The sequence below is a fragment of the Amblyomma americanum genome, chromosome 3, assembly GCF_052857255.1.
Source record: "Amblyomma americanum isolate KBUSLIRL-KWMA chromosome 3, ASM5285725v1, whole genome shotgun sequence".
Classification (NCBI taxonomy): Eukaryota; Metazoa; Arthropoda; class Arachnida; order Ixodida; family Ixodidae; genus Amblyomma; species Amblyomma americanum.
Window position 1 is genome coordinate 150,723,630 of NC_135499.1, and position 15,991 is coordinate 150,739,620.

The window sequence follows — 15,991 nt, forward strand, 5'->3', positions numbered from 1 at the left end:
ACTGCGGTGATCTTTGCCCCGTTCTCCTCTTCCGAACGCCACCTCCTTCCTGTAGGCACGCGCAGTTCTATCTCAGTTGAACTGTTTAACATCACAGTAGGTCGGTTGTTTAGGCAGCCGCCAAGGGGCTGCACGTGATCGCGCTGGTGCGAGTACTCAATGCTTCCAGCTAGCTTTGGTCGTTACACAGCTCTAATGTGAACACGAGCGCGTTTTTTGTTTTTGTTTTTAAGGTATAGAAATGACGCAGTAACTGTCGCTTATGAGCGGACCACCTCAACCGCACCGTGAGGGAATTTGGAAGGAAGGCTGGAGTGAAAGAAGGAAGAGAGAAAGAGGTGCCGGAGGTCCCCGGAATAATTTAGACCATTTGGGGGATCTTTAACATGCACTTGATAAGTTGTCTAATCAAAACTTAATATGTAGTTCGTGTTAGTGAATTCAGTTGTCAACACGAACCTGTACACAATCATAGTCGCCATTCTAGCGCGTACCCTCTCTGCGTCGATCACCTTGATCTCCTGTGAACTTTCGCCAGATCATTATTATTGCGTCGATATTGAGAGTCACCGGTTAAGAGGTATAAATACCCCTAGAGAAAGGAACAATAGCGTCGCATAGCACAGACGGCCGCCTCTTGCGTTTCGTCTCCATCGAAACCCGGCTGCTGCGGCCGGGTTCCAACCTGCAGGCACGGGTGGGCCACAATCACTGCCTCGTGCAGGCAGAGGAGAGTTGAAAGTGGTATGAGAGGAAAGATTGAAAGAGGCACGCGTTTCGCAACGACTGCTTGAGCGACAGATATACCAAGGCATGTCACAATTTTGAGTTCCGTTTAAATGACCACATGTGTGCCTTGGTAGAGCGGATTACTGCGCGCAGGGCACGCAGCTGGCATTGCTTTTTTTCTGACGTCTGAGAACGCGCGAAAAAGCGAGGTTTTACCCGAAGCCGCCCACAGACAGGGGGGGTCCCTCGCGCACAATGGGATACTACGGGATGGGGCGAATGGACGCGGACTCCTCTTCCTCCGGCGCGGGCGCGATGGAGCGTGGCGTGCGCACCGCAGGCAATTAGCTCCTTTCTGCCCGCGGCGTTGGCGGCATCGGCGGAGCATGCGGAGCTCGTGCGGCCATTAGTGGAACGGCGGTCGCTAATCAGCGTCCCCTTCCCACTTGATTGATGGGTCCGGCCGCCACAAGGGGTGCGCGTGTAGCTTTATTATCACAGGACAGATGGGATCCCGATTATGTGATAAAGAAGTTAGGACCAAATCCAAGCAAACATTAATACAGGTAGTGAACAAAATGATAGTGGATGAGAAAGTCCCCGATGAATGGCGATTAAGTAGAATGAACATGATATATAAGGGAAAGGGGGACAAAGCAGACGTAAGTAACTATCGCCCCATAACAGTGACATCTGTGGTTTACAGGGTGGTGATGCAAATTATAAAGGATAGACTGCAGGCTTGGGTGGAGAACGAGGGGTGTTAGGGGAACTACAGAATGGGTTCCGGAAACAAAGGAGGTTGGAGGACAATCTATTTTCATTGACACAGTGTATAGAATTGCGGAAAAGGAACATAGGCCCTTATTGCTAGCATTTCTGGATATTAGGGGAGCCTATGACAACGTTACTCAGGAGCATTTGTGGGACATATTGGGCACATTGGATGTGGAAAATGGAGTAATTAATCTTTTAAAAGATATATATAGAGGTAACAGAGTGCTCATAAAATGGGAAAAAAATGTATCAGGGCCTGTAGAGATACAGCGGGGGCTTAGACAAGGATGTCCTCTGTCCCCTTTGTTGTTCATGTTGTACCTGCAAGGTTTGGAAGCCAAGCTAGAGGGGAGTGGACTAGGCTTCAACCTATCTTTTTTCAAGCAAGGGGAATTGATTAAACAGACATTACCGGGACTAATATACGCGGACGATATAGTGATAATGGCTGACAACAAGGAAGACCTGCAGAAGTTGTTAGACATATGCAGTACAGAGGGAGATAGATTAGGCTTCAAGTATAGTAAGGAAAAATCTGCAGTCATGATATTTAATGAAGAGGGCGGCGAGCATAGAATACAGGAGTTCGTGCTAAAAGTAGTGAATGAGTACAAGTATCTTGGGGTGTGGATAAATAACAGTGCTGAGTATCTGACAGAGCATGAAAAATATGTAATGAATAAAGCTAGTAGGAATGCAGCTGTCATGAAAAATAGGGCACTGTGGAATTACAATAGGTATGAGGTGGTAAGAGGGATCTGGAAAGGGGTGATGGTCCCTAGCCTGACCTTCGGGAATGCGGTCCTGTGTATGAGGCCAGATGTTCAAGCAAGGCTGGAAATTAGGCAACGGGGAGTAGGGAGGTTAGCTTTGGGAGCACATGGCAATACACCAAATCAGGGGGTACAGGGGGATATGGGATGGGCGTCTTTCGAGAGCAGAGAGGCTAGCAGTAAGATAGCATTTGAGGTTCGATTGAGAAGGATGGAGGAAAAGCGGTGGGCTAGGAAAGTTTTCAGATACCTGTATATAAAGAATGTTGACACGAAATGGAGAAAGCGAACTAGAAAATTGACAAGCAAATATCTGGACAGCAGTAAGGGGCAAATCAGCAATTATCGGTTAAGAAAAAGGTTAAACGGAACAGAGAGAGCGTTGTGGAAAACAGGGATGCTGACGAAATCGCACTGGAAACATACCGGACCTTTAAACAGGAAATTGTCAAGGAAAATATCTATGATAATTGTAGGGGAAGTTCTTTGCTGTTTGAGGCCAGGACTGGAGTTTTGCGGACTAAGACGTATAGAGTCAGGTACCAGGAGATAGACACTTTGTGCATTGCGTGCGGAGAGGAGGAGGAAACGGCTGAACACTTGATTACTTTTCTGTAAAGGGGCTTCCCCCTACAGTGGAAGGCAGCGGGGCTGACTTACCCAAGGCATTGGGGTTTAGGGATAGTGAGGGGAAAGTGGATTTTAAGAGGTTAGAAGTAACCAAGCGAAGGTTATCTGATTGGTGGCTAAAAGCAAGACAGGAGTAAAATTTCACAAGACATGGCTAGGTGGCTTGAGCCACCGCCCGATGTAAAGGGTTCAGCCGTATCCATCCATCCATCCATCGTTAGACGGAGCCGCCCGTGTAGCGTTCGGTGCTACCTGTCTCTCTCTGTGTCTGCTTCAACGGCGGCGGTGGTGATCTGCACCTGCCGTGGCTTCTTCCTTGAACGACCACGAGGTGGGATGGAAACGTCGCGTGCTCTGCGTTGTGCTGCGTCGATATCGCGTGCTCGCCACGCGCGTGATGGACGACGGACCCCTGCGTGTGTTCATTTCTCTTAGTGTCCGTGGTTTCCGCTGTCGCTTCTGCACCTTCTCGCGACTCTGAAGGCAGCAGTGGCTTCCCTGACGTGTGCAGCTGAGCTCCGCGCTTTGGGTAGGTAGCCAGGGAGAGTGGAAGTAACGCTCCTAGCGGCGGCTCCCGTGTCCCAAGATGTCGCTTGCAGCAGCCCCCACTTGGTTGACAGTGAGAATGCGCGAGCGAAGAATTTGCTGGCAACCCGCTCGGCCTTGAAGCTTCCGGCCTTGGTCCAGGAAGCGGCTTTCGTGAAGCCGCATGATACCGCCCAAAGGCATGAAAGGAATGGCGCTGCAGGAAAGCCGCTCGCTGTGCGTCCAGGCAGTTTCTAAAGGGTGCAGTCGCGTCCGTAATGAGCATTACGCGACAAACTTATACTTGGCAACCATTTGGTTGTCGCTGCGTGGTGTGTTACGAGACGATGCAGGGCTTCGGAAAGAAATTCGCCGCACTTTTTGCGGTCGTGACGTAGTAACTAGCGTACGAAAACGCAGAGCGTGAGAAGCAAGACACGCAACGCTGGGAAGGAGCCCAACTTTGTGTGGATAGTCTCGGGCTGGTTGGTTTTATCGTAATAACTGCCTTCCTTTGCCACGTTTTTCGCGTTTTCGTGCCTCAGCCGTCCAATAATCAACTGTACGCTTTTCACAGAGGAAACGCCTCAGCCCGCGCCCCCGTATTTTGCAGTTTTAATATTACGGCCGTCAAGACGAGCAAGAAATGAAAACTCGGAGTGGATACGGCCTGTGTTTTCGGGTATGCGGTATTACATCGGAGTGGCCGAGACGCCGTCGTGTGCCACCGGTCTGGAGTTCTCCGCATCCTCTTGCATACAGAGTGGAAGGAACGAGCAGCTGCTGGGCGCTTCACTCGCGATCTCGGCGTCGGGGGCGAAAAAGAGGGCGACGATTCTATTTCCGGCCCCCCCCCCCCCCCCCGGTAGCCCGCGCTCCGCTAAGAAGGCCATCAACTCCGGGGCCCCGGCTCCTTTAAAAGGTTCCTGCCCCCGGCGCCGCCGGGGCTCCGCGGTGGCAGCGCTGCCTCTCATCTCTTCTTCCCCTCGTGAACTTGCCCCTTTTAGAAGAAGAGCGCGTCGCCCTTTTCTGTTTGCGGTGTGTACTCTATATACGCGTCGCACCCCCGCGTGCCTCTGTTGCGTGACCTTCGACGCTGCATGCCGCCGCCGCTCCCGCTGCCGTGTTCCGCATGAGTTCTTGTTCTTGCTCAGCTCCTTCCTTCCTTCTCCCCGACGGTGCGCGTCGTTGGATGCTCGGGAGCCCCTGCGATCCTCTCTCTGTTCGTCCTTTGCTTGGTTCGGTTTGACAGTCCGGGCGCGGGGGTTTTTGGCGGGTTCGCTGCTTGAAATGTGCACACGAAAAATGCGAGACCTGCGAAACGCGCCATAGGTTTAGCGCGCGCGCGTCTCTGTATGTGTGCATGGAAGTGTGAAAGTTCGGAGGTGTTTCGATTTTTTTCTGTGCTTTTTTTTTCTTCTTCCGTTGCCTCTGGACTGCCACTATTTCAGGACCGGCGCGCTGCCGAGTTCCCTTCCTCTTGTCTCCTTGTGCCGGAAGATGCCTCTGGCGGGGGGATTTCCCTCGTTTCTCAGCTGGGTAAACACTTCCAAGAAAGGGGCGGACAATTTCTTCTTGCTCTTTCTGTACTCTCCATAACGGGCTGCAGAGGCAGCTGCCGCGTATAGTCAGAAATAGCGCGCATAGGTGCGCGTTTTACCCGAGTTTCGTTGCCGCTGCCCACTGATGGTGCGGTCTGTTGCAGTGACTAATTTTCTCCTCACTTGCCTCCGTTTCACGTTGAAGGAACGTGTTTCTTCGCCTCAGGGGCCGAACTTGAGCCACGAGTCAGCCGCAAGGGAGCGATACAGCCTCCGTTCGTGTTGTTGAGCAGCAGAGCTGGTGCGTGCATATATCTGTATCCGAGGTATTCACATGTGACGCCACGGGCGCCATTTTGTGGCGCAGTGCAAACCGCCGGGGTGGAGATAAGCCTGCATCCTTTCGCCGTTCTGCATGCACCACAAAATGGCCACCGCTGTGGCGTCAATGCGTATATAGGCCTCGCCGTAATAACGGAAACATTACGATTACCTCACTGTCCACGCAGTGCGTTCCGCCACCCGCTTCCGGGCGGTGTTTGCGTTCGCCGGTGGTGGTGGAAACATTTATTGCCAAGCAATACAGAGGCGGGCAAACCCCCAAATATGGCACGAGGCAACCCTTAGGGGGCTGCCCTATACAGGGCAAAGGACAGCCCTTGGAGGCTATTCGCTTCAGGGCTACTGTAATTATCCGGCTCTGGTCAGCAGCAGCGAAGCTGGCCAGGAGAGTCTCCCAGTATGACTCCGCCGTGGTGGGGGATGGAGGGTGTGGGAAGGCAGAACATGCGAGGAGGACGTGAAGGAAGTCTCCTGGTTTCCCGCAAAGCTTACAAGAAGAAAGGAATTGATCGGGTAGCGGGCATGAAGGAGAATAGGGTAGGAGCAGTTCGGGTCTGGAGTCGGCGCCAGTGGGAGGCCTGGATTAAGGTTAGGGAGGGAGCCGGCGGTGCATAAACATGTCGGGTATCTCGGTAGTAGGTAAGAATATCGCTGAACGTAAGCAGACGCTCTGGTATGGTGGACTCCGGCCCGGAAAGTGAGACCTCGGGTGAGGGAGTGGACCTCCTCGTTTCCCGGGAGGCCTGCATGTGCGGGGGTCCAGATTACGGTTACAGGACGGGTGGGGTGCCAGAAGCGTAGATGCCGAGCCGCGGTGCGGGATATCAGGCCTTTGGCGAAATTGGATAGGGTGGATTTTGAGTCGGAGATAATTTTGGTGGCAGAGGTGGAGGCAAGAGCGAGTGCAATGGCCGCTTCCTCTGCAATTTCCGATGAGTCTGTGGTGACGGATCCTGATGCGATTAGTCGGGCCTGAGAATTAGCGACGGCGAGAACCATGCGGGAGCCCGACGAGTACGCTGCCGCGTCCACGTAGGCTACCTCGGGACTGTTGCCGTAGAGCTTGTGCAGGGCTTTGGCGCGGGCTGTCCTGCGTTCTCCGTCGTGCTCGGGGTGCATGTTCTTAGGGATTGGAAGTATGATGAGATGGGAGCGTAGGTCTGGAGGTATGGAAACCCCCTCGGTAGGATAGGTGGTCGGGGTGATGCCTAGCTGACAGAGTAGAGTGCGGCCTGCCGCGGTACTCGACAGGCGAGTCAGCTGTGCTGTTAGGGGGGCTTCTGCCAGCTCCTCAAACCTGTTGTGGGTACCGAGGTTGAGAAGCCGGGTAGTAGAGGTGCTGGGGGGCAGGCGGAGGGCAACCTTCGTGCAGCTCCCGAGGAGCGCGTTGATGCGGTCGCGCTCCTTCTGTTTAAGGGGGAGGTAGGGGAATGAGTACGCCGTGCGGTTCGTGATGTAAGCTTGGGTGAGGCGGAGAGTGTTCCGCTCTCGCAGACCCGCGCGGCGGTTCGCCACGCGCCGCATGAGACGGGTGTCTTGCTAAGCTTGGGTCTGGAGGGTTTGGATGGCGTTGCCATGCGCGCCGTGGGAGTGAAGGACGAGGCCTAGGATGCGAATCTTGGAGATCAGGGGAATGGGGTAGTTTCCTAGAGTGAGTGAGATGCGAGGGTTGGCCGGGTCGTGCAGCCTGGGGCGGTATAGGAAGAGTCCTGATTTGGAAAGGGAGCAGGCTAGGCCGCGCGCGCGAGCGTATGAGTCGATGATGTTGAGGGCCGACTGTAGGTTGTGTTCCATGTCGGCATCACTGCCTCGATTAGCCCAGATAGTCATGTCATCAGTATAGAGGCTGAAATGTATGTCGGGTATTTGGGCGAGTTGGAGAAGGGCTATATTAAAGAGGATAGGAGACAGTACAGCACCCTGAGGGTGCAAATTATGCATGCCTTCGTGCATGTTTGGTTTCCACCAGGGGTTGTCCACCCAGGACGTCTTTCTACAGCTCAAACACTACATCCTTGACTCCCCCGCGGACGACATCTAGGCTATCCTCGGCGTCGACCTAACAAAAGCTTTCGATAACGTTACCCACGCAACCTGCCGATGTGCCGACCGCGTGTCTGCCTGTTATGTGGCGTGCTTCCGAGCTTTTAAAAAAGCCTCTCGGCCAGCCTCTGTGTGCGCGGGAAATCCGCTGATTGCGCGCGTGCTGTTGCTGCACGCTTGCAACAGCGTGTTAATGCAGTCGTCGCGCTTGTACACAGGTGCTCTGCCGGCCGCATTACCGCGTGCCCCCTGTCGCTTGTTCATTGCCTCCGCGCCTGGAGTGGAGCGAGTGGCGGCGCTTCGTGGGAGCTGTGGAGGCGTGCCCTCCCTGTGCCAGGGGAAATTCGTTTTTTTCTTCGGTCTGTAATTCTGTGGCGAGCGTGGACTAGCGAGGCGGTGCTCGGCTTCCGAAGAGAACGTTACGCGTGCGCTGATTTTGGATCGTGCTATGTCCCCCTGCATTTCCTACCGCGAATATTGCCCTCGATCGTTGTGTGCCCGCTCGTGAGCATCTCGCCTCCCCTGCCCTTCCATGGGGGTTTCGCGGTCCCTGCGCGACTGGCTGTCCTCTCCGTGTTCTAGCCCTGTTCGTCCAGGAGTTTATCTCCGCATTTCTCGAGAGATGCGTGACATTGTCGTACGTACGACATCGTTGTGTTTATCAACACTTGGGGCATTAACCGCTCGGCTTTATGCTGTAAGGCCACCATTTAGATTCTGTGCCAAGCGAGGACAGCCGCAACTCTGCTGTATTACGGGAACCATCCGGCCTGGCTCCGTAGCGCATTCCGTTCCGCGTCGCTGCTGTTCCGCTTTCATTCCATCGGCTTTCTTTAGAGGCGATAGGCCGCTCATGTTGTCATTGTGGAGACGGGGATTGGAGTCTGGCGGAATTTCTGTTCACTCTCTCGTATGTGTGTAGCCGTACCAAAAGCTCGTGTGTGTTCACACTTTCGTTGACTCCGTCGTCCGTGGTTCTTGCGGCTTCGCTTCTTTCGTGTGTCCTCTGGTCGTGGTTCTTGTGCCAGGATGAGCGAGTCTTCGCCAGGGCGTGAGTGCCGAGGAGAGGGCGTTGCCGCTCGTGCACCCTTCCCCTCGCTCCGAAGACGCGGCGGCCGGTGGGTGAGCGATCGTTCAATCCTCAGCTGCCTGCTGGGATGACGGCGATGCCGCAGCCGTCAGTTGCCCCAAAGAGGAGCGGCCCTCACGCACCCTCGTCTTCCGGCAGGCAAAGCGCTATTGGCCGCGTACGGAGTGCGTAAACAAGGGGCTAGGCAGTGAGCCGTGGCGTTGGCAAATCTGGGCAGGGCCCCGCACGCATTGGCTCGCCTTTTAAAATGCCGGGGATGCGCGCGGGTCGTCGCCTTGATTGCACGCCGTTGCTTTTGTTTGTTTTTAGAGCTGCGCTGACCTGTCCGCGCGTACTTCTTCCGGGCGCCCTCTGAACGCTGTGGGCTCCTCGGTGCGTGGGTCTTCGAAGCGCGTGCGCACACGGCCGCTCCGGTGGGAGAAGGTCGTGGCCGTCATCGGCTGGGCTCGCGCCCTTCACCCTGACGCGCGCCTCTCGGAGTTGCGCAGCATGATTGTGAAGCGGAAATAACACTGCATATTCCGGAAGCTTTGCCCGAAGAAGGGAACACTAAGCACATTGTTTAACCCGAAGGTGCGGGGGGAGGGCTTGCGCAAAATTTTCGAACCTTCATTTACGTTTCCGAGCCGGAAAAAAACATGTTGAGTGGCGAAGCCGCGGCGATTAGATATATGACCACCAAGCACTCGACGTTGCGCGGTCGTTTCGGCTCTCGTAAAGGCTTGTCTGAGCCTGACTTGCCTCTGTTTTTTTTTTTCGGGAGGGGGGAGTGCCTCTTGTTCATTCTCCATTGTTTACATAATTGCTAGCAAGGAGGGCTGCAAACAGTTGCTGGATTGTGTGCGTGGGTGTATGCAGTTAACTAGCCATAACTGAAATTCCCTAGTCATGGGCAATGCTGTCCTGAGTAACTGGGCAGGTTCCCGTATTGCCCCCCCCCCCCCCCCAATCTCCAAGCAAATGGTCGTGCTCATAGCGGCGCCAGAAGCTTGCTTGATATCCAACAGGTGTCGATCGCATGCATGGCTTGGACGCGTGCCCTAACATTAATCCGAGAAGTCCGTCCTGTGCAGTTTTCTTTTCAACGGCGCAAGCGGAATAAGGGACGTTCTGTAGCGCTTTATTTACATGTGTGCGTCCGTGCGTGCATTAGTGCCGCACGGCAGTCTGTCCGTCTCCTTGCGCGCGTGCACTTTTCGCATAGCGTAGTGTATCGAACTTTCTCATTTACCCGCGTCATCGTATTTCTAGTTCTCCACGAAGCAGTTGGTGGCCTTCGCCGGAACACTTTTGGACTCGTTGCTATATGTCGTCACCGTGTGTGCTCTGTGTGGCCTGTTCGTTCTTGTGGGGTTCAGTACCCTAACCGTACACTTGGCAAGCCGACGGAACCCATTACGCGTGTGCGGCGTGCGTGTTGTTCGTTCCGTGCGATGTATGTCCAGTCGTACCTCGTTATGACGAAATAGTGGTTATAACGAAGGAATGACAATTCCCCTCAAAAGCTCGGTCAACGCGGGCTATAACGAAGCTACGGCTATAACGAAGTAATCGCAGGGCCCCTTCAACTTCACTATAGCAGGTTTCACTTGTATATGCATCCCAGCGCCATATCTTACGGCCGCCTTGTTTTCGTGGGAAGCCATTGCCTTTGCCATGTTTAGAGAAGGAACGATAATCAGAATAGTATTTCGTGCCTTGGAAATGCGAGCGGTTCTACAGCGTGTGCGTGCTCAGGCGCACGCACGCCGTGCTGCGTACCTCCCAGAGCACGTCTCGTAGCTGCTACAAAAAAGAAAAAGGGGGTTAGCTATAGTTGTGCTAACAGGAAGGCGAGAGGCGTCCTTGCCTCGCGTTAGCGCGGAATGGGAGCGCGAGAGGCGGCTCGCTGAGGGTCTTTTGCGTGCGCCGCTCGCCTAGCGTTGGACCGAGCCGCGCCGGATAACCCGCGCTTCGTGCCGCGTTGGCGAGGGAATGAGAAAACGAAAAGAAGCGGCGTTACGATGTGGCTGGCAAACGTATCCTGGTATAATACACGCCGCTGCAGACTGAGTCCCGAAGGCTGTCGGGGGACGTAGTACGTGCCGGGGAAATGGAGGACACCTTGGGTGTTATGCGCTCACCGGGCACCTTATTATTACGTGCTGCTAGTGCTAAGGCGCGTGACGGTGAAAAATGAGTAACCGAGGAAGGAGGAATATAGTGCGGGCGCTCCTAAGCCTTGCAGTAATCAAGCTTTCAAAGGCTCTGCGTTCGCGAGGAAATTGCTGTGTACCTCGCTCGCATCGAGTGGATTTGTATATACGTCGTTTTTTGTTCGAGCTTATTCGTTTTGAGCGCACGTTAGAGAACCCCAAGTGGCCGAAATTTCCTGAGCCCTCCACACCACGGCGTCCCTCATAGCCTGAGTCGCTTTGGGACGTTAAACCCCATAAATCAGTTTATTTCGGCATTGCACGAATGAGGTCGCTGTTTCGTTGCCAAAAAAAGGAAAAAAAAAGCTGCATTCCGTGTGGTCAATCGGCCACAGTTTCTTGTCTCCTGGTAAGCTGAGTGAGTGAGACCACCTAACATGTGGTTGGTCTTCCGATGCTCCGAGCAGATTATAGCCACAGTTGTGACAGGCTTAGACCACGGCAGAGTAGGGTGGAAGTACGAGCTTCCGTTAAATTTAGTGCAGAGATCAGTCCCTCAGGGCGTTTACGCCACATCCGTGGGATGTTTGTTTTCGCGGTCTATTTATACTTGAGGTCGACCAGTTCAATTCCTTTCTTGCTGACGCTCTGCACCTGCGAGAACAGCTTGTCAGTTTTTCTGTACGTCATTTCGCCTTTCATAGATGCTCCGTTTCGTTGATCCACGTTCTCAACACTGTCCCCTGTCCTTCCCTTACAATCCTATAGACGCCTGTAGGCGACAGAAATCCCGTAGACCATCATAGACAATGGTTAGCTTTTTTGGCTATGCACTTTTAGAAAACGTTTGTTTATAGACTGTGTATAGATTTTGAATAGACAGAAGGAAATATGTATAGGAAGGCAATAGTCTGTAAGAAGTCCATGGAAAGTCTATAGACCATTTCTATAAGGGCTCCTGGGGCCCTGTTGATTGTTCCGTCTTCGCATTTACAGCATGCCTGACGGTCTTGGCTGTCTACCTGGGTTTCATGTTGCACGCATGCATACGCCGTGTGGTAGAGCGCGCAAGTTTCGTGAGAAAATTCGTTTTATAAACAGTGCCCTGCTGTCTGCTGGCTCCCTGTCGCGTGTACAACACGGACGTGTGTACAGCCGTGGATTTTAGTGCTTTTAGCATTGTAGTTTTCTTGCGATTACCTTCATCGGTGCCGCGAAAGTGACCAAGCTCACTGCCAGGCTCGGCAGGCATATCCTATACGCGATTTCACTGAAACGCAGTTGGAGGCTGCGTTTTTTTTTTTTTTGCACTAAAATGATATGGGGCGGAGAACACGTGTCGACCTGACTGCGCGGCAGTTACTCCAGAAGCGACCGAAACGAGTCTTTTTCATCGTGGACCACTTAGTTCGATCAAGTGTGGTCGCTTAAGGCAAATGCAAAATAATTTTAGCCGTTTTTTGTTCCAGTTCTTGTGCGAATGTAACGACTTCCAGTGGTCGTAGTCCGTTTTCGAAAGCGTGCTTCAACGGAAAGTGGTCCCAGCTTCTTACTGAACATGAATTGCTTACTGTGTGCTTATGGCGTGACGGTCGTTAAGATGGTTTGCTGCGAGTAACGACTGTGCTTCGCCTTTTGCTCTGTTCTCGCAGTAGCCTACCTTGTGCTGCAGCTTTTGTTGTTTCCTTAACACACATCCTTCGTTTCACTGGTGTCCTCGAAGGGGGAGACAGCGGGCGAGTAGTGATGGAGAGCCGTGGGCGTGTCGCGACCGTCGTTAGGTCTGCTGTCGCGTTCTTGCGTAACACCCGTGCCTCTTGCATTGTGCGAGCAGGAAGTGACGTTATCCGCTCTCTCTCTCTCTCTCTCTCTCTCTCTTTGCAGGGCAAGGTGTACGTTTACGACAAGGTGTTCAAGCCGAACGCCACGCAAGAGAAGGTCTACAACGAGGCAGCCAAGGCCATCGTCAAAGGTGCGCGCATGCTCACCCCCCCGTGCTACGTTGTCGCCGCTTGTGCCTTTCCTTTTGGACGCTCCCTCATCTATAGTTGGATACAAGCCAAGAAAAAAAAAAGCTGCTTTTCCCAGTCAAAGGACCCGCTACCGGCCAATGGCGTTGGCCGATTACCATGAACCTTCTAGTGTGACAATGCAGAAAGTGGTGCATGAAAAGAGCTGGTCCCATCCCTGCATTGTCGGGGGTAGTCGCCTCCTAGCTTTGTCACGCTCAGGTTCATGAGGCCCGGCTGACGCCACTGGCTGGAAGTGGGCCCTTCCTTTGACAGGGAAAACCGCTTATTACTTGGCTTGCAGCCGAGTATAGTTCGATTTCTTGTTTCCCTACCAGCGGAAGAAGCCTGTGTGGGGTAGCAGCGGTGTTCGGGCAGCAGCGGTGAATGGAAAGGTTTCTTTGAGACAGCGAAGTTGTGAAGAGTGTGATTATATGAAAATAGCGTTGGCATTGCGGCTGCTTTGTATACTGCTTTGTATACTGAAAATATTTCTCCCCCGCGAACCATAGCCGTTTCTTCATCCTCGCAACTTCGCTTGAAATAGTAGTAGGTAGCTTTCCTGTGTTTGCTGAATGCTGGAAACTCTATAGGACATCGACCGGAGTGATAGTCTGGACAGTGTTTATTTTTTCTTTTTTTTTTTAGTTTAACCGAGTTCATGAACTCCGGAGACATATGGCGTGCCGCGATAATGTCAGCACTTCAGCTGGCTCTTTATTTTTTTTTTTTCGCCAGAGGGAGAAAAGGGGGGAGGTCGGGGAGACTGGTCGCGTTGTTGTCGCTCTTTCGGCAAAGCTTCGCTTTATTTTCTTGCACGCGCTTTTCGGCGTTGGTTCCGTGTATGGTGCTGCCGACTTTGTTGCAACAGCCCGAGTCTTATCGGGGGGGCCGACAAGGAAGAACGCGCCCCCAAAGGTGTGCCGGAGCCCGGGCTTTGCTCCAGGCTTTCCTTAAACCCGAAGCGATGCAAGTGTAGAGTTACGTGTGCCCGTTCGAACCGGCCTTACCGGTGCAGCCGAAATATTACGGACCACTCTTCGTCGTTTCGAATTTTCTCACCTGTTCCTTGGAGAAGGGGTGATGGCTTCTTGGGCTCCTACGTGAGCACACCAGCGGCACGTGGTAACATAGGCATAAAAGTGCTTCCTAATTTTCGCTGGGTAAGACGTCACAAGAGTTTAAGTCGAAGCGTGCTCCGTAATAGGATGGCCGGGACTGCACATTCTTGTGCAGACATGTCAACCGTTTACCGACAGAAGGGGCGCTGCAGGTCAGAGGATTTAAATGAGGACTCATTTTTTTCAGGTCTTTCTAGCCCCCCCCCCCCACCCCCCCCCCCCCCCCCCCCCCCCCCCCAGAGACAGGGAGGTGGTTCAGCCTCTTGCTCCATTACTTCGGTGAACGTTAGCGCAACATAAGACAAACACGTGAAAGGAAGACGCGTCGTCCTGTCTTCCTTTCACGCGTTTGTCTTATGTTGTTGTGCTAACGTTCACCGAAGAGCATGCACCAACTCGCCCAGCAACAAGATTTAGTTGAATACTTCATTACCTCGTTTCCCAAAAGAACTCAGTCGATTGTAATGAGATTATCGTTTTCTTTTTGTTTTTGCGGTCTAATTGTGTAGACACGACCGGACTCTTTTGTTCGCGGTCATAACTTGCAAGCCTTCCACGATGTGAGCGACCAGACTGCCGAGAAGCGTCGACGCCGTGTTCTACCGTTTACTCGCCTTCCATTCTTGCGTCGCGCAGATGGGGTGTTCCGCGCTCGTGTCAGAAGCGAGGACGGTCTTTGTATACACTTGTGGCAAGAACGCTGATCCGCGCTTTCGGTTAAGCAGGAAATCGGCAACTGCAAGCAGCTTCTATGCTAATGGATGTCTGGTATTTTTGGAGTCGAGAGGAGATTGCGAGGCGCCGCGTCCCCGTATATGTGTAACCTGCAGTGAATTTATTTCCTTGCAAAAACAACAAAGAACCTGTCTGCCGCTCTGTCTGTTAGCGTCCGTTAGCCTTCATCTGCGCAGTCTTTCGTGCGGTGACTGGGAAGGAGACAGGCAACTCGTGATGGACGAGATGGCAGCGATCGCAGGCTTCGCCTTGGCTGCCCGCACTGGTCGAGGCGACGCTGCGAGTATTAACAAGCAGCCTGGCTGCTCCAGTTTGCTGTAAAGCGAAACCGAAAAGTCTGGTCGGTTGGTTAGTCCGTGACGCGCTTTGAGAAAGTGTGCGAACGAGGACAAGGGCGATCACGCGAGGAGTAGGTGCTCGTGCAAAATAACAAGGAGCGGCCGAGGAGGGTAAGGTGCGGAGGCAGCCTGAGCGCCGCCCTCTGTCACGCTCGTGTTCCTGTTCTTGAACGCTGGTTCTTTGCGCTTCGTCTATAGAGTGGAACTGTCGTGCGTGTAATACGCGGGAAGATGCGATACATCACAAGCGCTGCTTATAAGCGGAAGCGTCTGGGACTCGGCGGCGAGGACTTGCGTTTGTCTTCTGGGAAACCGGAGCGGATAGGAACTGCGGGCCTTGCGAGCCACTCTCGCGTCCTCGTCGTTGAGAGCGTTTTATAGTCTTTTTTTTATTCTTTTGTCGCTCAGCTGTTTCTCCGCTACAACGCGAAGCAGCGAGAATTCTTCTCACTTTGCGTCTCAACTGTTCTTTAAAGAAGCGCACATAAACAGGCATTGCGTTTATGCTTGCTGCATTTTTGAATGCGCCCCGATTTTAAGAAGCGCCGGAGAAACGAATAGCTTACAAACCCGGCGAGCTGCGGGCCGTCCTATGAAATGCGTAATCGTGCGGGAGGAGGGGAAAAAGAAAGAAAAAAACCGGGGTTGAAAGAGTAGTACTGCCTGTCCAGTCGCCACGGAGAGAGACTAATTGAACGTCGTGTTCGTTTAATTAATCGAAGTGCGACTATAGTTAATCAAACCGCCCGAGCAATTTGCTGGCGGCATCGGGGGATACGGAAGAGAGGAAGTCGGCGCTCAATTAAGACGGCGCGGGTTCTGTTGAGTGGGGAGTATCAGTGGCACCCCCGCGATGTGCCCAGAGCCACGGACACGTGGAAGGAGGGAGAAGTGTGACGCGAAGGGGCGCATTAGCCCCCTTCGCTGTAATTGCTTCGTCACGGATGCAATTTGTTCCCCAAGGTATATACAGGGCGGCATGCGGGCGCTTGATTTCGGGCCTCTTGCGGTGCTCTTCGGTTTGCTGTCGCACCTGCATGCAGCGACGAAACGGCCGCAGCAATCGAGTACGCGCATCTCTGCTTGCGCGTGTTTTGCATAACGCGCGGACTCGTTTAGATTTGTTAACGGCCGTTGCGGCGTGGACTGGAATATCCCTTGGGAGTCTAGTCTTCATTCTTGTGTTGTCTTCGGTAGCTGCAT

The 15,991-nt window shown here is 53.3% G+C and overlaps 1 protein-coding gene across 5 annotated transcripts in view; it reads left to right on the top strand.

The window, feature by feature from the left end:
• Khc (kinesin heavy chain) overlaps window positions 1-15,991 on the top strand; it is a 100,292-nt gene that overhangs the window by 31,340 nt on the left and 52,961 nt on the right. For all 5 annotated transcript variants that reach the window (XM_077658297.1, XM_077658298.1, XM_077658296.1 and 2 more), the window contains one exon: window positions 12,470-12,557. In XM_077658297.1, the coding sequence (XP_077514423.1) occupies window positions 12,470-12,557 (88 nt within the window). The remainder of the gene's footprint in view (window positions 1-12,469; window positions 12,558-15,991) is intronic.